The sequence below is a fragment of the Octodon degus genome, unplaced genomic scaffold (genome assembly GCF_000260255.1).
Source record: "Octodon degus isolate 3935 unplaced genomic scaffold, OctDeg1.0 scaffold00072, whole genome shotgun sequence".
Classification (NCBI taxonomy): domain Eukaryota; kingdom Metazoa; phylum Chordata; class Mammalia; order Rodentia; family Octodontidae; genus Octodon; species Octodon degus.
Window position 1 is genome coordinate 1,426,168 of NW_004524648.1, and position 25,886 is coordinate 1,452,053.

At 51.3% G+C, this 25,886-nt stretch overlaps 1 protein-coding gene and 1 pseudogene across 3 annotated transcripts in view; both read left to right on the forward strand.

Moving 5' to 3' along the window:
- Rtn4rl1 (reticulon 4 receptor like 1) overlaps positions 1-25,606 on the forward strand; it is a 71,533-nt gene extending 45,927 nt beyond the window's left edge. Inside the window, exons 1-3 of one of the 3 annotated variants that reach the window (XM_023720034.1) lie at positions 18,376-18,545; positions 20,523-20,582; positions 22,564-25,606. In XM_023720034.1, the coding sequence (XP_023575802.1) occupies positions 20,567-20,582; positions 22,564-23,888 (1,341 nt within the window). In that variant the 5' untranslated portion in view covers positions 18,376-18,545; positions 20,523-20,566 and the 3' untranslated portion in view covers positions 23,889-25,606. Of the gene's footprint in view, positions 1-18,375; positions 18,546-20,522; positions 20,583-22,563 lie in introns of those variants that run through there. The other 2 variants (XM_023720035.1, XM_023720037.1) reach the window with 2 other exon arrangements.
- On the forward strand, positions 2,915-3,350 carry LOC105742775 (annotated as a pseudogene).
- Positions 25,607-25,886: the final 280 nt, after the last annotated feature.

Here is a 25,886-nt window from a genome sequence, read left to right on the forward strand (position 1 = left end):
TTTTTTTTTTTTTTTTGGTACCAGGGATTGAACTCAGGACCTTATACTTGCTTGCCAGGCAGGCACTTATACTGTTGAGCTATAGCCCCAGCCCTTCCTTTGTGTCTGACTTAAGAGATGGCAAGCTGGCTTCCAGGGCTGGTTACTGTAGACGATGGACTGGTCCTCTGGCTGCTGCAGATTGTGGATCAGAACTGTATTTTTATGTGTCATCTGGCACTGTTCATTTGTTTATTTAGTCTCTCACTTCACTATAGATACATACAAGCAAAATGACAATTCTGAGACCATACTGAATGAACAAAGTGTTCTGGGTGAGCCCAAAGGAAGCCAAACTCCCCTTGTCCCGTGCCATGTTGGAAGAATGGTGGGAATTAGCCAGGGAGATGAGGGGCGTCATAGGTGGAGGGGACTTCAGGAACCCAGGCCAGGAGATGGAGGGAAGCATGTCCTATGCAGGCTGATAGCAGGGAGCTTGTGAGCAGGTGAATGTTGGCTCGGGGCCAAGGCACTAGACATACAGGTATCCCCAGAAAGAAGGCTCACAGATAGGCAGTGATGTACCAGAGCCAAGTTTCAGAAAACCTCAGCTGGAGAAGGGCGAGTGGAGGAAGGGTAGAGACAGCAGATTAGTGAGAGAGCAGTTGTACCATCCAGAGAAAGTTCCCAAGGCGCAAGCTACAGGACTTGGGAACTGTACTCCAGGGATGAGAGGAGTGCAGAGTCTCAGGTTTCTGGCAGCCTGGGGTGGCTTTAGTTCCTAAAGAACATGACCTGGGAAGAGTGAGGAGCTTTGAAGAGGGTGATTTTGTGACCCTGAGTAGAAAGAGGCTGGAAGACCCTACAAAAATGTATGCAGGAAACCCACTGCAGACACGGAATTAGAATTATGAGTGAAGATGAATTTGGAGTCATCAGGGCATGGTGACCCCCCATGGGCTGTGGGTAGCACGAGAAGAGGAAGGGGTGTTTGTGATAGAAAAGTTGGATAGACCCCAAAGAGAGCTGGATCAAGGAATTGGGGGAAGATATTTCTTTTTTGTGGTGGGGAGGAGATCTCAAGGGGCAGCTAAGGCAAGACGAAAACTGGAAAGTGTGAATTTGGCACTGCCGGGCACTGTGTGTGAGAAGGGGTTGGAATCCCAGGTGTAAGGCTTGAAGAGAGGGAGGGAGGAGAGGAAATGGGTCTGCAGCTCCAAGACAGCTCTTTCAAGAAGTTTGCGGATGAAGGGGAGGAGAGAGGCAATAGCTGCAGGGAGATTTCAGTTAGGTAGGGTTTTGTTGTTCAGTGGGAGACTCTAGTGAGTCTAGAGGCTGTGAGGAGCACTGGATAGCGGGGGCGGGGAACTGAAGCTGCTGAGCCAGGGGGCACCCAGACAGAGAAGGCAGCTGTCAGCAACCACGGCCCCAGGCGGAATCCAGGCTGCAGGTGGAGCTGTGTTGGCCCACACAGTGTTTGTTTTTGTTATTTGTTGAATTTGATGCCTACCAATTGCATGCAAAAAGAGTGGAATCCCTGCACCTGGCAAGATCGGGAAACCTGATAACTGAACCCCGGTCAGCCGGTGCCATCTCCCCTGCGTTCCTTTCCAGTTTCCTGCTTGGCTCTCTCTATAAGCCTTTGACCTGAAAACCTCAGGACTAAAGAGGTGAGAGGGGAGAGGACAAGGCAGAAACCTTGTGGCTCTATGAGGGATATGAGGGTGCTGAGGTGAGGAGGAGCCAGGATCTTGGGGTGCGGCAGGGATGGGGGGTTGGAAGGCTTCCCCAGGTGAATAGAGAGGGAGCTGGGAAAGCCACATAGACTGACAGGGTGGTGATCGGGCTGAGACCAGCTAAGATGTTGAACTGTAGTAGCTCCAGTTCCCATCACTGGGTGACAAAACAGGGGCCAAAGGGAGAAGATGAGGCAAAGGACCTACTCTGTGTTCCAGGAGCTCCCTGCCCTGAGGATGAGGGTCCCCTGGCTCTGTCACAGATGGAGGCAGCCGCTAAGACTTGGAGCTACACAGGTAGGGCTCTAGAAGACACAGTCTGTGTGACCCATGTGTGAGGCACTCTCCCCAGCTGGGAGCATGCTGAGAAGTTGCATTTACCACCAGGAAGGAGTCCAGTTCTGGAGCTCCAACATCGAGAAACCGTGTGCTTCCTAGTTTCCCATCAGAATCCCCTCCCTCCTCCCTGTGACGAGCCCTCAAGAAATGTTCTCTCGCACATCCCCCCATCTGCCTGCCCTTTGAACCATCTCCTGTCTGCCCTGCCATGGCCACATGCCCACTTCCACCAGTTACCTAGGTGGGGCTCGGCCCTTGACTGGAGAGCAGTCGCATCCCAGGGCCTCCCAGGTAGCAGCTCAATACACAATTTAAGATTAAAACATCCCATTCACACCTTCTGTGGGAACGTTCTCTTCTCTGTCTTACTGAGAATAGTGTGTGGCTTGGACACATGTCACCATATCACATTGCGTTGGAATGTAATTAGGTGATGGTGGGGAAAATTCCATCCGTCTCCTGGGAATGCTGGAATAATGAGCCATCAGAGAGGACTGAGGAGGTCGGCAGGGGGGCTGCTGACCTGGGCTGAAGCTCAGATCATTCATTAGCTCCACAGCTACTTGTGCTCCGTTCCTCATCTTGGCTGTGTAACCAGACTGGCCCCAATCTTGAGCAGTAGGCGGGAGCCGTAGTGGCAAGCTTGAAAGGCTGTCCTCGGCTTTGAAGCAGGGAAAGAGAGCAAGTCATCCTTTTCTGGGCTGAGGGTAGGCAGAAGCCCTGGTCCTCTACATAGCAGGTGGCCATTTGCTATCCTGAGTCTAAGTGACAGCAGGGAGTTCTAGGACAGATGAGTCAAACTTTCTGGGGGGCTTTCTCTGCTCCCACGCATCTTGTGGAGGCAAAAGGCAGGCCGCACTATGCAGAACAATGCCGCTGGCGAGTTCATGGACTTGTATGTGCTGCGGAAATGCTCCGCCAGCACCCGCATTATTGATGCCAAGGACCACACATCCATCCAGATGGACGTGGCCGAGGTTCACAAGGTCACAGCAGGTTTAATGGCCAGTTTATTTATTTATTTTGGCAGAACCAGGGATTGAACTCAGGCCCTTGAACTTGCCAGGCAAGCGCTTATTCTATGGAGCTATCTCCCCAGCCCCTTAATGGGCAGTTTAAAACCTATGCTATGGGGCTGGAGAGATGGCTCAGTGGAATAAGCGCTTCCCTGGCAAGCCTAAGGCCCTGAGTTCAAAAACCTACGCTATCTGTGGAGCTATTCAAAGGATGGGTGAATCAGGTGACCCCATTCTCAGATTGGCCAAGGCTGATGGCTTTGTCTTAAAGAACGTTTGAGTGGAGAGAGTTGTGCATGTCTGTTGCAAATAGTTAGAATGTATTCTTTTTAAAAAAACAAAACAAAACATTTCTGGGGGGTGGGGGTGCTGGATGAATGTGGGTCAGGGTCTTCACCAGGACAGCAGACTGGGGGGGCCAGTCCTGGGAGAGGCCCCTGCCCCCTCCACCCTGAGGCAACCACACGGTTGGGTTGGGCCAGCTCTTGGTGCTGTTCTCTTTTCTGAGGCCTCCCGTGCTGGAGAAACTGGGACCTTCGGGGCTCATAAGCCACACCCCTTCGGGTCTCTCATACCTTCCAAGCCACACCCTTTGGGGAGGCTGCAGCTCCTCAGGGAAAGGAATGGGGCATCCCTGTCTTCCAGTCTCCTGTAGGGGAGCTCTTGGAGGGGGTTTCAGGGCTGGTTTCATCCAGCAGCAGCCGCTTTCAGAGGACTCCACACTGGCTCTGTCCCACTCCCTGCCCCGAAGGGCGATAAGCTGTGGAGCCTCGGCCCAGTCCCTAGAAGCATTTGTTCATCACCCCACACTAGCTGCGTCCCTTAGCAAAGTGAGCGTTCCATGGGCTTTGAACTTTCTACCAGCCACATTAGAAAGGTGAAAAGCAACAGGTGAAATTAATTTTAAAATATTTTGATTTAATCTGATATATTCAAAATATATAATCAATATAAAAGTTATTCAAATAAGGCATTTTTCTTTTTCTTTTTTTTTAAATAGAAAATCTTTGAGGTAGCCTCATCTCAACTGTCCTGGGTAGCACAGCTCTGGACCATGCTGGGTACTTGAGATCCCAGAATTCTCTGCTCTTGTGGCTTTTCCTGCATCCATAATTTTCCCTATAGATTATACCTGAAGCTTATGGGAAGGGAAGGACAAGATCCAGGCTTGCCTGTGAGAAGGCGACCAACTTCTCATGGATTTGTTTATCTTCTTAGCTCACAGCCCACTCTACTGCTTGAGGCTGAGGTCATAGGAGCTCTAGCCCCGGGCAGGGCAAGGCAGAGGGTGGAAAGTAGCCTGGCTGGGATCCCGCTGAGGCAGCATGGACAGTTCTGGCTGGTGGAAGAGAGCAGGGCGGGGGCACAGCAGTCCACAGACAGGTTAATGGCTTCTGCACTGCACACACAATTGAATTTGCCCTCCTGAGCCTTCTGGCTTTGGGGAAGGGCCTCTCCTAGGTGCTCAGTGGGCTCCCAGAGTCACAGGGCTTGGGGCAGCTAGCTCTGATTCAATCGGGAATGAAGGACAGGCTCAGGCACAGGACAGTACCCAGGGGGCCTGGTAGTGCAGAACATAAAGGTAAGGGAGGCCTAGTGGAGGAGGGATCCTAAATCTCCAGCTCTTTTTATCACTTTTTAAATATTGAAGACAGGCATGGCAGCACACACCTGTAGTCCTAGCATTTGGGAAGCTGAAGCAGGAGGGTGACTATTAGAGGCCAGGGCCAGCCTGAGCTATATAGTGAGATCCTATCTAAAAACAAAACAAACATAGCTTTGCTAAGTTGCCCAGGCCGGCTTTGAATTTGTGATCCTCCTGCCTCAGCCTCTGGAGTAGCTGGAACTACAGGCATGGACCGCCTCACTCAGCTTCCTTTTCCTCCCCGTATCCTAGCCAAGGCTTCCTTTCCTCTTTGTTACTTCTCTGCTTCCCAGAAGCACTGCTTTCTTCCCTCCTCATCTGCATTTCTGTGGCTTTGTAGATGGCTCTGGCAGAGTGCTGGATGGTACATTGGCTCACTCAATCCACCAATAATTGTCAAGGGCCGCCCAGGTGCCCAGATACTGTCTAGGGATAGGAATATCACAGGAACAGGGGACAAGGGGAAAGACAAACATGTAAGCAAATAATTAAACCAAGTCCCCTCAGACAGGTAAGTGCTAAAATGGAAAGTACACAAAGTAGGGTACTTATGAAATCAAGAGCAGCCGGGGATGGAAGGGGGTACTATGGACTCATGGAGAGGGAAGTGATGTTTGAGCTGAGACCCAAGTGCCAATAAGGAGACGGTCCTGCAAAGGCCCAGGCCAAATGGCTGCATAGGAATGGTCACCAGTGCTAAAACTCCAAGGGGAGCCCAGTTGCATGAACTCTTCAGACTAGGCAAATCCAGAGACTGAAAGCAAATGAATGGTTTTCAGGGGCTGGGGGAGGAAGAATGGGAGTGACCACTAATAGGTATGGCATTTTCATTTGGGAAGACAAAATTTCTGGAATTAGGGGTTGGCGATAGAACTGCTGGGAATGTACTACATACCACTCAACCATATGCTTTAAAATGGTGAATTGGGGCCGGGGAGATGGCTCAGTAGAATAAGCGCTTCCCTGGCTGGCAAGCACAAGGGCCTGAGTTCAATCCCCGGTTCTGCCCCCCCCCCAAAAAAAAGGTGAATTGTATGTCATTTATTTGTAGGGAGTATGTGTGGACTGTGCCATAAAACAGAACAAAAGTCCTGAGGCAAGAGTGAGGTTGCTGTGGCTTTGGAGCAGAGCGCAGCATGGCTGTTGATGAGGAGGGTGGTACAGAATGGCATGGGCAGGGGGGCCAGGCTGATCACAACAGGGATGTGGGGTGGTAAGAAACTTGCACTTTATTCTGGTGCAGTGCTCAGGAGCCACAAGGAGATTTTAAGCAGGAATGTAACATTATCACACTTGCTGTTTTTGTTTAGTTTGTTGTGGTACTAGAGATCAAGCCCAGGGCCATAAGCATGCTGGTCCAGCGCTCTACCACTGAGCTAGCCCCCAGTTCTGTACTTAGAATTTTTGAAGATCCTTCTGGCTGTGATGTAGGCTGTGAGGCTCATGGAGTCAAAATGAAAGCAATACTCCCTGTTAGGGAGCCTTTGCATGCTCCCGGGGAAGATGACAGTGGCCTAAGGTAGGGTGGGACAGTGGGGATGGAGCAATGTGAATTTGGGGTGTATTTTGAGGAGAGAACCAAATAGGATTTAGGGGATCAAGGGAAACAAGCAAAGGGGGGAATGGAAAATAACAGCTATATTTTCAGTCTGAGTAACCAGAAGGATCGTGATATCCTCTCCTAAGTTGAGGCCTGCACTGGAAAGCATACCAAGGACATGTGGCATGTAAGCTGTTTATCAGACTCTGCGTGGCAGTGTCGGCCAGTCAGTGGGTGGACTGGTCCTGGGTTGGGGACCGAGATTTCATCTGATCTCATCCTCGTGGAGATGGTGTTGAGAACTGGAGCCTAGGTGAGCTCACCAGGGAAGAGGTGTGGCCCTGAGAGAGAGGTGTGACAGCTGAGCCCTGAACCACAGGTGTACAGAGATTAGACCCAGGAAGGACTGGCCAAGAAGCAGCAGTCACCAAGGTGGGGCAGGGCAAGGGGGCCACAAAGCCATATCTCTGAAGAGAAGAGGAAGGGAGGGGAGAGGAGGGATAAAAGGGGAAGGAGAGGATGATAGAGCTGGATAGGATAGATGGTGCTGCATATATGGTGAGTCTAAGTGTCCAACACATAGTAGGTGCTTATGAAAGACTGAGGACATGAAATTTTTATGTTCTGCTGTGTGTGGCATAGATTGCCCAGAGCTGAGGAATCTGGGCAATCTATGGCCACCCAGGAAATAAAAGAAGCCATTGTCAAGGGTGAGGACAACCCAAAGGAGTCTGAAATTCCAGTTCTCCTGCCCTCTGGCACACTCTGAGATAGCTATACCCTCCACCTCTCTTCCCTTTTGCCTCTTGGGGGGTGATTCATATTTCAATATATTCCAGCTGCAAAAGGATCAGATTTTGAGCAGGTGGTAAGCCAGTACATGGAAATTTGATATATTTTGACTAATGTGGTTTGAAATTTGAAAACTGCAGACAATTTTATTCAAGATCCATTTTTATACCTACTCATTATTGGGGGGGGGAGGCAAGATTGCAGGTTTTCTGTGAACCCGGTGCTGTCACCGCCAAGCCCTGCTAAGCAGGCTGGACCTGGCCTGCTGGCCTCCCCTCTGCCTGCTGCCTGCCTCAGCTACCCGCATCTCTGCCGGAAACTCTTTCTTTAGCAAGCTCTTTCAAGTATCCCTTTGGGGGTTACTAGTCCAATTTAATCTGACCTTCAGCCCCACCTCTGTCACACCAGCTCTGGCAAATCCCTGGGGCTGGCACTTAAGACAAGTTTTGTGATATAAACAGTGATATTACACAGAACTTGAGCTTCCTTCCCCACCTGCCTTGTTCCTTTCCCTGGCCTCCTGAGCATGCAGCCTCCAGAGAGGAAATAAACAATGGAGGTGAGAGAGGGATGGGTTAGTGACAGGGGAGCAAGGATGAAGCACATGTTGGGGTTCAGGAGGGGATGCTGTTGGAAGAGGGTCTCTGAGTGAGCAATGGCCTCCAGGGTAAGCCATCTTTTCTCCATCCTAAGACGCCACACAGTGGTCTCATCTGAATCTTGGTTCCACCATCTTGGGCAAATCACCGCACTGTGTTTTTTTGTTTGTTTTGTCTTTTTTAAAAACAGAGTCATGAAAAAATAAATTAATTAATTAATTAATTAAAAAACAGAGTCATGGGGCCGGGGAGATGGCTCAGTGGAATAAGTGCTTCCCCAGCAAGCACAAGAGCCTGAGTTCAATCCCTGGTTCCGCCAAAAAAAAAAAAAAAACCAGTGTCTTGCTATACAGTTCAGGCTAGCTTTGAACTCGCTTTGTAGCCCAGGCCAGTTGGTCTACAGTCTCCCGAGGGCTGGGATTACAGGTGTGCACCACCACACCCAGCACTCACTGTATGAGTTTGAACCTCATTTTTCTCTCTGATAAAATGGAGATTTGAATACTTTTTAAAAGCCCTTTGGAGGGATATCCAAGGACTGTATGTGAACGTGCTCAGCATGGGCAGGTCTGGCACCCAGAGGAAGATCATATGGGCTGCCCCTTTGGCTCCTCAGTGAGCACCTCCCCTTCATAGCTCAGTCTGGTGGGAAGGCAGAGAGAAAAAGGCTGGGCCTCTGAGAACCCCTAGGTGATTTCCTGGTGTAGAACATTTCAAGTCTTAGAACTTGAATTTTCTGAAAGGTTACCTCTCAGTGTTCTTTTTTTTTTTTTTTTTTTGGTGGAACCAGGGATTGAACTCAGGCCCTTGTGCTTGCCAGGGAAGCGCTTATTCTACTGAGCCATCTCCGGGCCATACCTCTCAATGTTCAAGAGGACTTGGACTCAGTGAATCTGATCTAAGAAAAGGATTAGAAACTTGAACCGAGCTCTGTACAAAAGATGTTTATTCCAATGTTTTTTAGTTTTAATTTGATTTGTCAAAGAATTAATAGATACATTGATAATATATTATAAAAGGTCCATGACAATCTGGTTGAGGAATTGCCTTTAATCTCAGCTAATTAGGAGATTAAAGCAGGGAGAGGGTAAATTGGAGAGCAGAGTTCCAATTTAGCAAGGCCCTCTCAAGGGGGGCTGGGGAGATAGCTCAGTAGACTAAGCGCTTGCCTGGCAAGCACAAGGGCCTGAGTTCAATCCCTGGTTCCACCAAAAAAAAAAAAAAAAAAAAGATGAAATACAAGGACTGGGGGAGACATCTGAGTGGCACAGTACCTGCCTGGAAGCAGTTTGATTAGTTTGATTCCCAGTAACAAAACAAAACAGATAAAATATAAGCCAGACATGTAGGTATACATACATATGCCTGTTATCCCAGGACTCAGGAGGCAGAGGCAGGAAGATCTCTGGAAGTTAAGACCAACCTGGTCTACATAGTGAGTTCAAGGCCAGCTTGAATTACATAATGAGACCCTGTCTCCAAAAAAGATAAAAAGGGCTAAGGACATAGCTCATTAATCTCTGGGCTCATGACCCAGTATCACAAAGGAAAAGCAAGTGTCTTGACAGGTAACATGTGACATTTCTTCTACCCCAGCCCCCTGGCTTCCCAGCAGTCCTCCTGGGAGACAACTAATATTACCAATTTCTGCCATGATAATTTATAACAGTGAAAAATGAGAGACAATTTAAATGCTTCACAGATAAATAAATTATAATCTACCCATACGGTGGGCTCTTCTGCAGGCTCTCCAATCTTGCCTGTTACTGTATCACTCTTGCTCCTGTGATTTAACTAAGTGAGTTGTGCCTCTACCCTCAAACCCTCCGCGTATGCTCTTTCCTCTGGCTCAAATTCTGTCTCCTAAGAGGTTCCTTTGCAACCTCCAAACTCTCCAAGTCTTGTCACCCCCACTAACTAAGGAGTCCCCAATTCTCAGAGCTTCTTCCCCCCCCCAAAAAAAATCTTTCTCTACACTCCTATTTACAAGGGGCAGGTATATAGGGCCGTTGGTGAGCGATGAGTGCCCATTTCCCATCAGTCCAGTCCCAGGGAAGGGACCATTCGATCTTCTGGCTCCCTTTGCTTCCTTAGAGCACGGCTGATGAATGAATTTCCATAGTTGATGCTGGCGACAGGATACAGAGCTGAACAAACAGTATGAGCCCACCTTTCTTTCTTTTTTTTTTTCTTCACCTTTATTTCTTTAAATAAAATTTTTATTTAAATTTTATATAGTCCTATATAAATGAAGTATTGAAAGATGATACAGCAAGGACCTGTCAGCAATTGTCAAGGGTAGTGTGGGAATGCAGTGATTTTTTTTTTTTTCTTTTTCCTTCTATACTTTTTACATCTCCCACAACTGGCAAGTACTACTATAAAATTAAATAATGGTGAATGACTTTAAAGAAAAATCTGATAGGTGAAAATAGGGCTCAGGGATAATACAGGAAGTACTTCTGGGTCTAGGGTCCAGGGATGGGGACAGGGAACTCTGTAAAAAAATGCAGGACTCAGGCCCATAGGAGAGGAGGCATTTGGAAGCAGGGGACCTGAGATGTCTGGCTGGGCTCCACAGTGTCTCCCACACCCAGTCAGGAGAGTCTGCAGAGAGGATGGAAGGACAAAGGGCTCAAGCAAGACTCTGGGAGCCTGGGAGTCATTTGCCTTATGTGGGGGCGGAGGTACATTCCCCAAAGCCCAGCCCCACAGTGATGAGAGTTTGGGCAGAGGCTGGGTCAGTGGGGATTAGAATCCCTTGTTTGCAAATGCCTTCCACTCCTTGCTTTCTGCTTCTGTTGTCTCACCTGACAAGCTCCTGCCCTGGCTGAGCCTTCTCTGCCCACTGCTGCACCCGAGAAACTAATACTGCTGGAGAAAGACCTCAAGTCAGGTTGGTGCTCTGCCTCCCTGCAGAACCCTCTGTGGCCTTCGGTTGGCTGGGCAGCTGGCTTATCCATGACACAGGATGTCTGTCTCCTTCTCTCCGTCTCCCCTCCAACTCTCACCGTCCTCTTGGCCTCTAATGGAGGAAAGAGCAGCCATCCAAGGCTAACTCCATGGTCTTCTCTGGGTGTGCTGTCCCCATTACTGGAACAGGCGTCCCCACTGAGCTCTGGACCTCAGCTGCTTCTGCCCTCCCCTGCTTGCTGCCGCAGTCTCTTTCTTCCTGTCCTCCTGGGTCGTGCTCGCCCGCGTGCACACCGTTTCTTCCATCTCAAAACACAAACACTGGCAGGACATGAGGGAGGCAGAGGAGGTTTCGGGGTTCAGGGGGGTGAGTTGGACAGGAGGTATGATGCCTAATGTTCTGTAGCACAGCAGGGAGACCTGGTTGGCTATATTTCAACATAGCTAGTAAAGAGGATTTTTAATGTTCCCAACATAAAGAAATAGTAAATAAATATTTGAGGTGATAGATTTGCCAGTTATCCTGATCTGATTATTTACACATTGTCATACTGTGCCACATAAATACATACAATTACTGTGTGTAATGTCAAGATAAAAACTAATTTAAGGGTGGGGGAGATAGCTCAGTAGAATAAGCACTTGGCTGGCAAGCTCAAGGTCCTGAGTTCAATCCCCAGTATTGCCAAAAAAAAAAAAAAAAAACTAATTTAAAAATATTTATAAAGAAAAAAATAGGGGCCGGGAAGATGGCTCAGTAGGATAAGCGCTTGACTGGCAAACGCAAGGATCTGAGTTCAATCCCTGGTTACGCAAAAAAAAAAAAATAAGAATGAAAATAAGGGGCCAGGGAGATGGCTCAGTAGAATGAGCGCTCACCTGGCAAGCATGAGGGCCTGAGTTCAATCCCCAGTTCTGCCAAAATAATAATAATAATAATACTGCTTAGGCAGATTCAGGGACCAGGGTTTGATTCCAGGTGTGCTTGCCGGCCCTACCCCTGGGGCATGCTGAGACAGTGACTGAGACTGGGTGTGGTGGAGCCAGCCTGTAATCCCAGCGCTTGTTGAGGCAGAAAACAGGAGAATCACTACAACTGTAATCTGTGTAGTGAGACCCTGTAGACTCTGTACTAAATACATCATCATCATCATCATCATCATCATCATCATCATCATCATCATCATCATCATCCTTTCTTGGCCCATTCCTCAGGAACTCCTACCTTGTTTCTTGGCTCCCTTGGTGGGGAAATGACTGCATGGGTGAACTCCGGGTGCCCAGTGACATCTTGCTCCCCTTCCTACTAAGTGCCTTCCCTGTCCCATGGTGACAGTAGGACCATGTGACTTTTTTGACTGATGAAATGTGAGCAGGACTGATACATCCACTTGAGACAGACACCTGAAGCCAGAAGCTGGCTCTGTCCGCATCTTTTCCCAGAAGTGTTCTGGATAAAGGTGCTCCCTTGGGGCTTGGGAGATAGCTCAGTAGAATAAGTGCTTGCCTAGCAAGTGCAAGGGCCTGAGTTCAATCCCTGGTTCCACCAAAAAGAAAAAAAGGTGCTCGTCCCTGCAAAGAGCCTGGGCCATCCTGCTGTCTCAGGAGTGAGATATAAGCCTTTGTTGTGAGTCCCTGGGATTCTGGGACACCCTCGCCCTCACCATCCAGCTCTGTGCCTTCTCCCCTCCCTCACTCCTGCGCTTACCATCCTACCAAGAAGGAACTTGCCAGGGCCACCCATTACCTCCACCAAATCAATTGGGCACTTTGCTGTCCTCATGTAAACTCTTAAGTGTCCTTCATCCCACTGATATTTTTGCTCCTTTGGGAAATACTCTTGGCTGCAGTGACATCACATTCTCCTGGCTTGGCTCTGACCTCAGTAGCTGTCCCTTCTTTCTGACTCTTCTCTGCCTTCCTCCCAAGCTGTTGTGCTGCCATAGGCTGTGCCTTCTCCCTTGACTCTCCTAGGTGACCTCCTCCATTCCCACGATTGAAATGCCCTCTATGCTGAGGGCTCTTAGGTGCACAGAGCACCTCTGGGCACCTCTTCTGTGCATTCAGCTGCTGCCAATTAGACATCCTAGGAGGCATCTCAAGCTTTGTATGTCCTAAACTGAGCCCTTGGTTGCCCCCAGCCTGCTCCTCTGGGTTCCTTCAGTCTCACAGCGGTACCCTTATCCTCTCAATCATTTAGACCAGAGCTTAAAAGCCACTCCACTGTCCTCCCACCCTTTCTCCTGCACATGGGTCCCTGCAAACATTTCTCCAGGCTGTTCACTGATCTATCTCCAGGGCCCCAACATCTGTCACAGACAAGCACCACCAGCGCCTTGTCTCCCCCTTTCCTCCCCATCCCCCCAGCAGCAGCCCCTCAAACCCAATCACTTCACTCCCACCTCAGCCTCTTCTTAGTAGCTTCTTGCTACACCCAGAATTAGATCCAAACCCTTTCATGTGGCTTGTAGGGCCTTTAAGGCTTGGTTCTTTCCTTTCTGACCTCATCTCCTGGCCCTCTCCCTTCATCTGCGCTAAGCCCAGTCCTGTGCCAGGGCCTTGTCAGCTGCCATTCCCTCTGCCTAAGGCTATTCCTTGGCTGCTGCTTATCATTAGATGTCAACTCAGATGTCAATCCTCAGGAGGCTGCCCCAGAAGACCTAAGTTCCTTCATTGGCCCAAATGGTCCCCTCTTTGGGTTTCCAGGACCATTTGGAACTTGTCTGGTTACTTCTGTCTGGTTGTCTCTCTTCTTAGAGTAGAGGCCCATGGGGAAGTAGCCATGTCTCCTATCACTGTGGAACCAACCAAAGAGCTCTGACTTTCACATGAATGAGGTGGGTGGACAGATGCACAGCAGGGTGATTGACAGGTCTAGGCTGGCTCACAGCCCAGGTGCCAATCTGGAATGCTTTTCATTGACAGAAAGGAAGGCCTGGTTCTTCTGAGGACCAAGAATAAGAGTACAGTTCAGTGCCTGCTTCTCAAAGATGGGGTCTCGTCTCCTGCTTTATATCGCTGACTGCTCCACTCTGCCTAGAGCTGTGGTCTTCAGGGTTCTGTAGACTCCCACCCATCTCCCTCTCCTTCACACCCTGCGTAACTCCCCCATCCCAGCTGGCACCACAGTAGACATCTGTCACTGAGGACCTTCCCACACCCACAGAGAGGCCCCTTGCCTCACCAGACCCATATAGGGCATATCACTTAGGGTATGCCTGCCTGGTTATGAGTGGTCCCTAGTTTTCTGTTGTTTTGGAAAGGGGCAGGTGACTCTACAAGATTCCCAGGCAGGAAACAGGGCCCAGAGACTTCTGGGAGAGGTGGGCTTCCAGAACCCCTCAACCACGGAGTCCAGGTTGCATAGCCCAAGTGTGGGGGATCCAATCTAAGAAGCAAGTTTGAGTAACATGACAGCACTTTTTTTTTTTTTTTAAACAATGATTACGTTAGGACTTTTTTTTTTTAATTACATTTATTTATTGTGTGTGTGTGTGTGTGTGTGTGTGTGTGTGGCCAGCTCAGCCCACCAGGGGGCGGGGCTGGCTGGCATGTGGTGCTGGAGGATTGAACCGCGGTCCCTGTGCTTTAGCCAAGCTTGTTTCAAGTAGGTGCTTTAGACCACTGAGCCATCTCTCCAGCCCGATAAATCTCTCCATTTTTTTTTTTTTCCCCCCAGTACTGGGGATTGAACTCAGGACCTTGAGCTTGCCAGGCAAGCATTTATTCTACTGAGCTATCTCCCCTAATGACAGCACTTTTATGAAACAACAGGAGAGGGAGGTAGAGTCCACAGGCCTAGGGCTTCCTATAGAGAGCTGCCAGGATGGATAGACAGGGATGGGGACAAAGTGAAGAGACCAGGCCACCTTCCCTCTGTCCTAACAGGGAGCTTCAATGCAGGGCTAAACCCTCCTTGGCACTGCTGTCAGGTCTGCCTGCTGTCTAGGGCCTAGGAGCATCAAGGTGGTAGAAATGAAAACTAAATTCCCTTTGGGGTTAGGACAGCCCTAAGGCTGTCTATCTCGAGCAACAGCAGTAACACAGTGGTCCCCTGGTTACTGCTGAGCTGAGCAATGCAAGTGCTTTCTACACCTTGTAAGGCAGGTGTGGACTCCAGCTTCCATACAGGAAACCGAGGCCTGCAGAGGTTTTGGGACCCACCTGAGCTTGTCAAAGTAAAAAGCACCAGGCAGTAGCCGGGTGCAGAGCTGCCTGTATGCTAGCCCCCAGCTCTGGGCCATGCAGGGCTTCCTGGTAAGGAGGCAGTAGACCAGATGGGCAAGGGCTGGGGGCTTGGAGTTGCTCCCATGGGGCCCCTGGAGAAGCTGAGAGCCCAATTAGCATGGCATTCCCAGCCAGGCCTGTTCCCCAGCACCAGCCCAGGCAGATGAAAGCTGAAAGGTTATGTGAACAAGGAGCCGCCCACTTCTCAGCTGAGAGCAATCCCGGTGCACTGGAGGAGCCTGGGGTGGCTACATAATTCAGCATGTCAGGAAGAGAGCAGGAGCTGAAGCAAAGCAAGAGTGAGCGCTGAGATAAGGCGGAACCTTGAACAGGGCCCCTCGCTATGTGTGCCTGTCCTCTGGAGAGGGCCCAGCCTCTTCTCTGAGATGGTGTGCACCGGCCCCACAGGATAAAAGGAACCCAAACTGCCATCAGTGGTTCCCAGAGGCAAATGTGTGTTCACACATGTACACAAACATATACACACAGGCTCGCACACTCACAACATGCATTAAGCATGCACACCAGACACAAATGTACATATGTATGCATTCACACAGGCATGCACACATGTCCACCAGCTCTGGATAACCAAGGCCTGCCTCCCTTGATGTGAGTGAGGCTCAGGCCTATGTCTGCCTGTTTGACCCCTCCTCCTGCTCCTCCCTCACCTAGGGTTTTTTTTTAGGAGAGGATCACAGTCCTGGCTCCCAGCTAGGGTGACTAACATTGTGGTTGATTTGGGACTGTCCCAGTTTTAGCATTGGAAGTCCCACTCCCTGGGACACTCCTCATCCCCAGCAACCTCATTCTGGTCAATCTGCCTCAGGCCTGTGATGGATCTGGTGCTGGGTCCTCCTTCCTAGAGCTCTCTTTACCATCTGCCATCTCTGAAGAGGACCAGCGGGCCCTCAGCAGAGCAGAGATAAGAGTCCATTCTCACCCCAGAGGTGCTGCTTCTCCTCAGAACTGATAAAAACTTCTGTATTTATGGACTGTGAGGCCCTCGGCTCTCATCCTCCAGTGACTCAGAAAATGCTTCCCTGACGCAGCCAGGTTTCTGAGCCCCTCCTGTATGCAGGGAGCATGCCAGACAGAATCATCCTGTGGAGTCAGTGGGAAGAGTCAGGAAGCAACAGATAATTGTCTGATATGCTAGAAGGTGAGTGCTGTGGAGTGAGGTAAAGCGGGGCAGGAACAACTTTAAAATAGGCTGCTGGAAGGACTGGTGAGATAGCTCAGCAGACTAAGTGCCTGCTTTGGCAAGTGCAGGGACCAGGGTTCGATTCTCAACCTGCACTCTCCGCTAGCCCCACCTCCAGAGAGTTGGCTGTGGGGTGAAGGGGAGAATCACTATGACTCCAAGGTGTTTAGCCAGACAGCCATTGGGAATAGTCCAGGTGTGGTGGTACATGTCTGTAATCCCAGCACTGGGGAGACTAAAAACAGGAGAATCACTATGAGTCTGAGCTGCCCAGTGAGACCCTGTACCAAATTCATAAATGGGAAAAAAAAAAAAAAAGACTGCTTGGGGAAGTTTCACAGAGCAGGTGCTTGGGGGCAAAGGAACAGCATGCAAAGGTCAGGGTAGGAGCTCAGCATGGCTGGAAAGGTGGGGCCTCTGGACCATGGTGCAGACCCAGAGGTGTTGTTTTATGGGTGAGATGGGAACCCTGAAGGGTTTGGGAGACTCAGACTTCTTACTGGATCTCCCTGGCTTCTGTGTTAGGGGAGGCAAGAACAGGGGCAGAGACTCCTGTAACTGTGGAGTTGGGTGATGATGGTGGTAACCACTCAGAGTATAGGATTTGGGATGAATTTTGAAGTTGAGCTACTGGAACTTCCAGAGAGTTGGCTGTGAGGTGAAGGGGAGAATCACTATGACTCCAAGGTGTTTAGCCAGACAGCCATTGGGAAGGGAGCCCCTAGACCCAGGATGAAGAGGATTTGGGTGGAGGAAGCTTATGGGAGAAGAATAAAGCAACATTTGGACAGATTACATTTGACAGATGGAAATGTAGGTGAGGTGGGCAGATGCCAGTGTCTTCACTTAAGATGGCGACGCTAGCACTTTAAGTGACTGTCCCCATTTTACAGGAGAGAAAAGCGAGGCTCATGGAAATACACTCATTAAGTGGGGAAGTCAGGATTTGAATCCAGATCTCCCTGGCTCTAAAGCACATTCTCTTCCTTAAAGTGTGTGTTCTACCTGGCCTCCCCCCGGGTTCAGCAGTGGGGGCTCATGAAGGGAGCCCAGCTATGGTCAGCTTCCTGTCTCCAGGGCTAAACCAGGCTGTAAAGAGTAGAGGGGGCTTCTCAGGAAGGGGCCTGTGCTTGGGACACAAGTGGTAAAGGTGCCAAGTGGCCTGAGGCGCCAGCAACCCCTTGAGTGCAGCCGGCCTGGCCTGAGGCTGTTCTCTGGGCAGCAGAGAGCATTCGTTTAGCATCGATTGGCTTAGAATGGAGCAGCTGGCGAGGCTGGGGCAGGGGGAGCTCAGTCTGAGGAGGGAAGAGGGAGAGCTGCAAAGCCGGAGTGTTGACCACGAGGCTGAATGGCTTCCAAGCCTCACTGATGCCCACAGATTTGCAGGGGGAGGGGGTAAGACCTTAGTGCCTAGGAGGAGCAGGGCGAGGCCATAATTTTGTCCCTCTGCCCTGCTGCCCACTAGGGCTTGGCCAGGTGCTGACCTAGGGGTATCTTGTTTCCTTCTCCTGGAGATACCACGTGAAGCACACCATAAGCATCCAAGCCATAACCAGTGGGACCCCTCACCTCATTATCTGACCAGGCCCTAAAGCAGGAGCCTGTCGATGCTATACCCAGTGCAGAGCTCTCCCCTGCCACCGGATTTTACTGGCCCAGTTAAGCAGAGGTCACAACATCTGTGAAAGTTCTGCCTAATAAGGAGGGGGTAGAAAAAAGATAATACCTGCCACCTGACTCCCCACCTCAGTGCCTTTGCACACGCTATGCCCTCTGGCTTTGCCTTCCCACCCATCGCACCAGGTCTTCTGGCTCCCATAGGACCATCCATAAGCACATCTTGGGGCTGCTGAAAGGGCTTGGGAAGCTGACTCTCTGTACTCAGACAACTTCCCTTTCCCCCATGGTCCCTGCTTGGCAAGTGAGGGTTAAGATTTGCAGAAAAGAAGACCTGAAACCATGCCACCTCCCTTGTCTGCACATCCTCTTGCTGATGTCGTGCTGTACATGGAGCCTTCTTACTGAGTCCTAAGACAGCCCTGGGTGTCAAGATCTCTTCTAAGCCCCATTTCACAGATCTACTCCAAGGGGTTGAGAAACTGTTGGTGCCAGATTGTTAACCAGTGACAGGCTGGGTGTGGTGGCACAATCCTGTAATCTCAGCACTCAGGAGGCTAAGGCAGAAGGATCACTATGAGTTTGAGACCAGCCTGGGCTACAAAGTGAACTCAAGGCTAGCCTGAATTACCTAATGAGACCCTGTCTCAAAAATACAAAAATAAATAAGTAACCAGTGACAGAACAATGTTGGCAGATGGCACAGGAGCAGCAGGAGTCTTCCTGAGCCCTTCCTCCATTTTTCCCATCCCTCACCGGGCTCCTGGACTCTGGGCCCCCAGCACCTGACCAGACCACCTGGCCTCATGAGTTCCCCACCCTGTTAGTGAGGTGTGATAACTCTGAGGCTTTTGCTGGACCCTCCCCACACTGCCACCTCTTCAGACTCTGGGCCAGGTGTGAATGGAAGAAGGATGAATGAAGCCATGGAGACTCTGGTGAGCTCTGGTGCAGGTGGCTGGGAGGCTTGGGATCAGGTGGGCAAACTCCAGGTCTGTCCCCTTCAGAGGCCTCATGCACCCCACCCCCACTCCAGGAGGGGGTGAAGAAGGTGTATGGGGAATGTAAGGCCCCTCCCTCCACAGAGATGGGGATCCCTGCTAATTTGCAGTCTTAAAAGGCACAGCAGGGGGCCTGGCCCTAGCTCAGTCCTTTAAGTGGCTGCTTCCACAAAGCTGGCAGCCTCAGGTTGCTGGAGTTCGAACCTCACAACTCTCCCGCTGGCCAAAAGTGCCCTGAAGGCATTCGAGGAACAAAAAAAAAAAAAAAAAAAAAACCAAACCCTTATTCCATTTTACGGGGCTGGTGAGATGGCTCAGTGGTCTAAAGCACCTACTTAGAACAAGCTTAGCAAAGCACAGGGACCGCGGTTCAATCCCCCAGCACCACATGCCAGCCAGCCCCGCCCCCTGGTGGGCTGAGCTGGTTACACACACACACACACACACACAAATAAATAAATAAAAAATTAAAAAAAAAAAATGCACAGCAGTCAGGCACACCTGCATTCCAGCCCTCTGGAGGCTGAGGCCAGAAGATTACTGCACCAGCCTGGGCTATATAGTGAGTTCAAGGCCAGCCTAAACTACATAGTGTGGGGCCAGGGAGATGGCTCAGTGGAATAGGCGCTTCCCTGGCAAGCGCAAGGGCCTGAGTTCAATCCCCGGTTCTGCCAAAAAAAACAAAACAAAACAAAAAACCCCTACATAGTGAGACTGTCTCAAAACCAGAACACACACACACACACACACACACACACACACACGTACAACAAAGTACCAGCCTCACTGTTAATACATTTAGCAGGCAATTAGTGAATCCAGGCTCTCAAGGGCCCATGGAGGGGGCACAGGAGGAGCCATGGCTCCTCCACGCAGCTCCTACCTCCACAGGAAGAAATCTGCAGCAGTGTGATGATCCAGGGTCTAACGCCTCCTGGCTAAGCAGGGGGTGCCAGAAGTAGGTGGAGCCGATTTGGACAGCTAGTCAAGGGGCATGAAGATGGAGCAGCTTCCAGGCTGGAGAGCTGGTCAGTCAGCTGAGACCTCAACCCCTAGCCAGAGGGGTGGGTATGTGGAAGGGCGCCCTCCCTGGCATAGGCTCTGGTATGTGGGCAGTACTGAAAGATGCCCTGGGCCTGACCCCACCATTGCCCTCTGGCCTTGGGCGGGAAGTGACTGCTCCATGTAGTCCCAATGGCCTTGTTGCCCCAGATCCCAGCACAGCAGCGTGTTCTTTCTTGAGGCAATAGAGACCATGAACCAGGCCCTGGGCCAAGCTGGGGGCCCTCATCTTCCTGTAGCCTTCTCTGAGGAAGGCGAGGAGAGCCAAGGCTCCTGCCTTTTTTTTTTTTTTTTTTTCTTTCCGGAACTGGGGATGGAACTCAGGCCCTTGAGCTTGCCAGGGAAGCGCTTATTCTGAGCCATCTCCCTGGCCCCCACAAGGCTCCTGCCTTGATGCCGCCCTGCCCTCTGGCTCCTTCCCCCTGCCACCATATATTCACAAGTCTTTTACTAAGCCCACACCTGGGCTTTTGGGCACTTTGCTTCTTCATTTATACTACAGTCCTGTTTGGTTTCTCTTGTACACTGGCATCCCCTGGAGGTATCAGTTTGCTTTTCCTGGGGCTGGGGCATACATCTCCCCTTGAGCCCCACTCCCACCCCAGGGGCTTCTCTGGGGCCTTAGGAATTAGAACCACACAGCAGGTAACCATTGTGTGGCTCTACACCCCACACCCCCACCACGCATGGTAGGTCTAGGGATCAGAGAAGCACGGGTGGAAGCATTCTGTAAACTCCATCGAGCTGTACAAATGTTGAGTGGTATTAGCGCTAAGCCTGACACAGCCCCCACCGCCTACCCCGTCCCCTGCAGCTGCAGACTAAAGGTAGAAAATGCCTTTGTCTCTACAGGACCCCTGGTGGCAACTGCACTGCTGTGTCCCCTTCAGCCTGAAATGTGGGATGGGCATGGTGAGCCTCATGAATGCTCTGAGTCAGCAGGAAGAGTCCAGGCTCTCCCAGAGTGGTCCAGAAGGGGCCACTCTCTGGGGGGAAGACTGGCAGGTGTGCCTTCCTAGATGCTAGCAGCCTGGACAGGGTGAGAGGTGTGAGCTGAGCCAAGCGATCTGGAGGTCTGGCCCTGCAGAAGGTGTAGCTAGTGTGGGACAGGCTTCCTGAGAGTCGCCTGGGATCTGGAGCCCAAGCTCCTATTGCCTCATGGCCCTGCCTCCCCCAGCAGGGCTGGGGCTGCTGAGCAGATGGAGGCAGAGGACAGCGGAGGCTGTGGGGGCTGGAGGCTACACCCAGGCCTCCAAATAGGAGGGCTGTCAGAGGAATCATCTTCAAGGCATGTTCTGGAGGGAGAAACTGAGGGACAGCTACCCTGACCTATCAGCTGTGCCATGGCTAGGGTGATGGAAGGCATTGCAGGGGCAACACAGAGATTGGCTTGGTTCAGAAAGGGTCCTTGATGCCGTGTTGCCACCACTATTGAGGGCATAATTGCTCTGAAATCGTAACCGAACCCAATTATGCAAAAACTAAATTATGTGCAATGATTTTTATGTGCTGGAAACGTTCAGTTGAAGCCGGGTGATTGCAGGGGGACAGGAAGCAGCTGCCACTCTCTGGGAGCCCATAACTCCCAACAGCTGGGAGCTGTCACTTATGTACAACACTGTTTCTGCCGGGAACAAGGAGGTGGCAGTGGCTCCTGCTCAACCAGGAGCCTGGGCTGTGGTTGGGCCTGGCGAGCAGCAGGCCTGGGAGCCCAGGTAGGCAGCTGACTGGCCCTGAAGTGGCGGGGAGGGTGGGTTCTCTCAGCCCAAATGCTCTGGGCACTGCCTGGTCCTCTAGGGTGGATGTCTGCAAGCCTGGAGCCTGTGCCCTCCACCCTGGCGCGCCTGCTGGGCCGCTTGGGGCAGCTGTGACCCTGGAAAAAGGCAGGTAATGACGATCGTCCATAATGAGGCTTCTCCGATAATGAGTGTGGGGCTATTACCCGACCACAGGCTGGACACATCCGAAAATAAATTATTTTAAGGATCCATTAACGAATGCCTAATTAATGCCCAATTAGAGGGAAGCTACAGAGGAAATGCTCCGGACAGTTGAGAGGCAAGGCCTGGCTTTGCAGCCGCAGCCTGGAGGCCAGGAGGGGCACAGACTGGAAGGTGGACCCTACAGGGACAGTGTCAGTCTGGCAGTTTCATGAACCCCAGAGCAGGGTCGTGTGTCAGCCCCAGTGCCCCCCTCAGTCCCTCACAGACATGTGAGATCTCCACGTAATAGCACAACTCTGTGAGGAAGCACTACAGCTTCCTGTCTTTTAAAAAATGAGGAAATTGGGCCACAAAGGGGACATCACATATTTGAGGCTTGTGGAAGGCACTATAACAGCCATTGAGGTACGTTTTGGCGTCGTGCATGTGTGCCGTTGCTTGTGTGGGGAAATAGTTTAATTGAAATGATTCCTCAGGATTCCGTGGGAAATACTTTGTTAGAACAACTCTCTGTGAGTGCTGGTAACAGTAAGCAGGTGGCCACTCTGGGACAAGTCCTGCAGGCTGGCTGGCTGTGTCTCTGGATGTAGCCCTCACGCAGTGGGCCTGACAGCCTGAGCAGGCAAAGCCAAGGAGTATTTGAGTATATGAATGATCAAGGCCTTCGCCCCAACTGTACCTCCCACCCAGGTTGGGATTAAACTTCAGTAGTTGTAAAGGGCCAGAAGTAGAGATTTCCAGTCTAACACAAGGTCCAGGTGAGGACTTTGGTTTCTACTTGCCTCCATTCTAGGGGCAAGCTAGGGGGTTACCTGAAAGACTCTCAGCACAAGCCAGAAGGGGTCAGAGCCTAGCAGCCCAGGCAGGGACTGGCTCAGGACCTTCTTCTGTACTGTTTTCCATCTCTTCAGGCAGCCCCTGACTGGCTCTGCTGTCTCTCTCCTTGCCAGGGTGCTGTGTGGAATTGCTGCTGCTGCTGCTGGCTGTGGAACTGCCCCTGGGCAGCGGCTGCCCGAGGGACTGTGTGTGCTACCCAGCTCCCATGACAGTCAGCTGCCAGGCGCACAACTTTGCCGCCATCCCTGAGGGCATCCCCGAGGACAGTGAGCGCATCTTCCTGCAGAATAACCGCATCACCCTCCTCCAGCAGGGCCACTTCAGCCCCGCCATGGTCACCCTATGGATCTACTCCAACAACATCACCTTCATTGACCCCAACACCTTTGAGGGCTTTGTGCACCTAGAAGAGCTGGACCTGGGCGACAATCGGCAACTGCGGACTCTGGCACCTGAAACCTTCCAGGGCCTGGTAAAGCTTCATGCCCTCTACCTCTATAAGTGTGGGCTCAGTGCGCTGCCAGCGGGAATCTTTAATGGCTTGCATAGCCTGCAGTATCTCTACCTACAGGACAACCACATTGAGTACCTGCAGGATGACATCTTTGTGGACCTGGTCAATCTCAGCCACCTGTTTCTTCACGGCAATAAGCTGTGGAGCCTGGGCCAGGGCACCTTTCGGGGCCTGGTGAACCTGGACCGACTGCTCCTGCATGAAAACCAGCTTCAGTGGGTCCACCACAAGGCTTTCCATGACCTGCGCAGACTGACCACCCTCTTTCTCTTCAACAACAGTCTCTCAGAGCTGCAGGGTGACTGCCTGGCCCCCCTGGAAGCCTTGGAGTTCCTCCGCCTGAATGGCAATTCCTGGGATTGTGGCTGCCAGGCACGCTCCCTGTGGGAATGGCTGCGGAGGTTCCGGGGCTCCAGCTCTGCTGTCCCCTGCGCATCTCCTGAGCAGCGGCAAGGCCAAGACCTGAAACTGCTGAGGGCTGAGGACTTCCGGAACTGCACAGGCCCGGCATCACCACACCAGATCAAGTCGCATACCCTCACCACCACTGACAGGGCTGCCCGTAAAGAGCACCACCCAGCCCATGGCCCTGGCAGGGACAGGGGCCACCCGCACAGCCATCAGCCTGGCTCCAGGTCAGGGTACAAGAAGCCAGGCAAGAATTGTACCAGTCACAGGAACCGCAACCAGATCTCTAAGGCAGGCACCGGCAAACAGCCCCATGAGCTGCAGGACTATGCTCCCGATTACCAGCACAAGTTTGGCTTTGACGTCATGCCCACAGCTCGACCCAAGAGGAAGGGCAAGTGTGCCCGCAGGACCCTCATCCACACCCCCAGTGGGGTGCAACAGGCATCCTCAGGCTATTCCCTGGGGGCCTCACTCCTGGCCTGGGTACTGGGGCTGGCGGTCACTCTCCGCTGAGGACCCAGGACACTAGCCCCCAGCACTGCCACATGTCCATCAAGGAACAGAATTTCTTTTCTTTTTTTTACAAATGGAAGATCTTCTGGGTTTCAGGAAAAGGCTGCTAGAGCCTTCAGCTGCTGTCTGGACCCCACCTGGTGGATTATAAACCTAAAGTGTATAGCCCTAGATGGGAGGGGATTAGCAAGCACATCCCACTCAGCTGACCCAGCCAGCCCCCGCCAAGCACCAACAGACAGCATCCACTCCAGCAAGGCGGTAAAAGTCATGCACAGTGAGTCCTTCCTCAGCAGCAATGGGGCAAGTGCTCCACAAGCGGGATGGTCTCTGTGGAATCCTGATCTTTTGGAGAGGCCTGAAGGGCTCCACCATTCCTGGAGGAAGCAGCATTCAGAACAAACAAGGCTCACCAGAGACAGCTGGGTTGACCCGCAGTCAGGGCACTTAAGCAGGTGGCATTTTGGCCTGTGCCTGAGGCCATGTGGTGAACCTTCCCTGAACCCAACCCTATGTCACCTTCAGTCCCTCCTTTAAGGGTAACGCCTCTTGTTCCTGATGTCTCAGGCAACCCTGGCAGACCCCAGTCCAGCTCCTGGGGTCTAAGAAACAATCACCAAAGGAAAGATCATCAGAGGCTGAAGTTTAGGACTTTACCACATGCAATGAAATTCTCACAGAAGGTGCAGTTTTATACCTACATCCACTTATATATATATATACACACACACACACTACACATATAAATATATATATATATACAAACGCACAGGTTCCCCGCCCCCCTCTCTGTTACCAAACTGTATGTCTTATCATGTTTATAAACTATACGGAAAACTATACCTGCTGAACTAAGGATTGTATTGGTGATTTCTAGCAAGAAGAAAAGTTACAGAATTTTTGTCTAGAATCCCAAGCTGGCAACAATAGTAACATGGGCTTGCCAGGATCTGGGGTACATGTCAGTGGAACAGGTTAGGGAGAAAGACGCAGTGAGATTCACTTCAGGGGACCAATATCCTTAGATATTTAGAACATCACCTTGTTTTTATATGCAACACAAGCCTGTCTGGCACCCTGGAGCACCCCATTATCCCTACTATAGAAACTGTGGGTGACAGGGTGAGAAGTGAGAAGCAATTGTTGGATGTCAGGGAGCCATCAAAGAGAAAGGAAAGAAGGGCTCAGGGGTTTTGTAAGACAGCAGGCCCAGCAGCACCCACAGTGTTAGTCCAAGTGGCTGGACAGTGTCATCAGTCTAGCGTTTGTCCAGTGACAATCCGAAAAGGCCAGGGAGATCCTGTGGAGGAGCCCAGGCTTCCAGCACTGCTCAACTGCTGCATTTCAACTTAAGGTTCTTTGGTGAGTGACCCAGCAAAGGGCCTGTGTAGCTTGGCAGGAGGGAAGCCTCGGGTGGCCTTAGCAGAGGGGGAAGGAGGAGGGCATTTCAGTAACCATCTCAGGCAGTGTGCATTACAGAGGCCCTATTGCTCTTGACCTTTCTGGGATGTGAAGAGAGAAGGGGCCCGAGGTTGGGGCCAGACTCAGGGGTCAGGAGCAAGGGCGAGCGGCACCCAGGTAACAAAAGGGGACAAGCCCAGACAGGGGAGAGGGGCTGCTGGCCGGGGGCTCGGGCTTGCAGTCTGCTTTGCGCTTTGCACAGACCTAAATTCCCCACCAGAGAGAGTGAGTGTAAGGAGTGAGAAACACTGAATCCAATTAAGAGAGAAAAATAATAATAAAAAAAAATTATCTTGGACAAGAACACTGTTTTTCATTTCCTAACCTTGCATTTCTGAAGGGGTGGCATATCCTGGGCTTGAGGGGTAGGCGAGCCTGGCCCAGCACAGCTCTGAGAACACAGCACATTTGTTGGTAGGAGGAGCTGTAGGGGGCAGGGGTGCACTGACTCATGGGGATATACAGGAGCGTGCGTGCATGCACACGTGCACACGCACACATACACACACACCATGGCTCTCTGTTCTGTGGACTTTC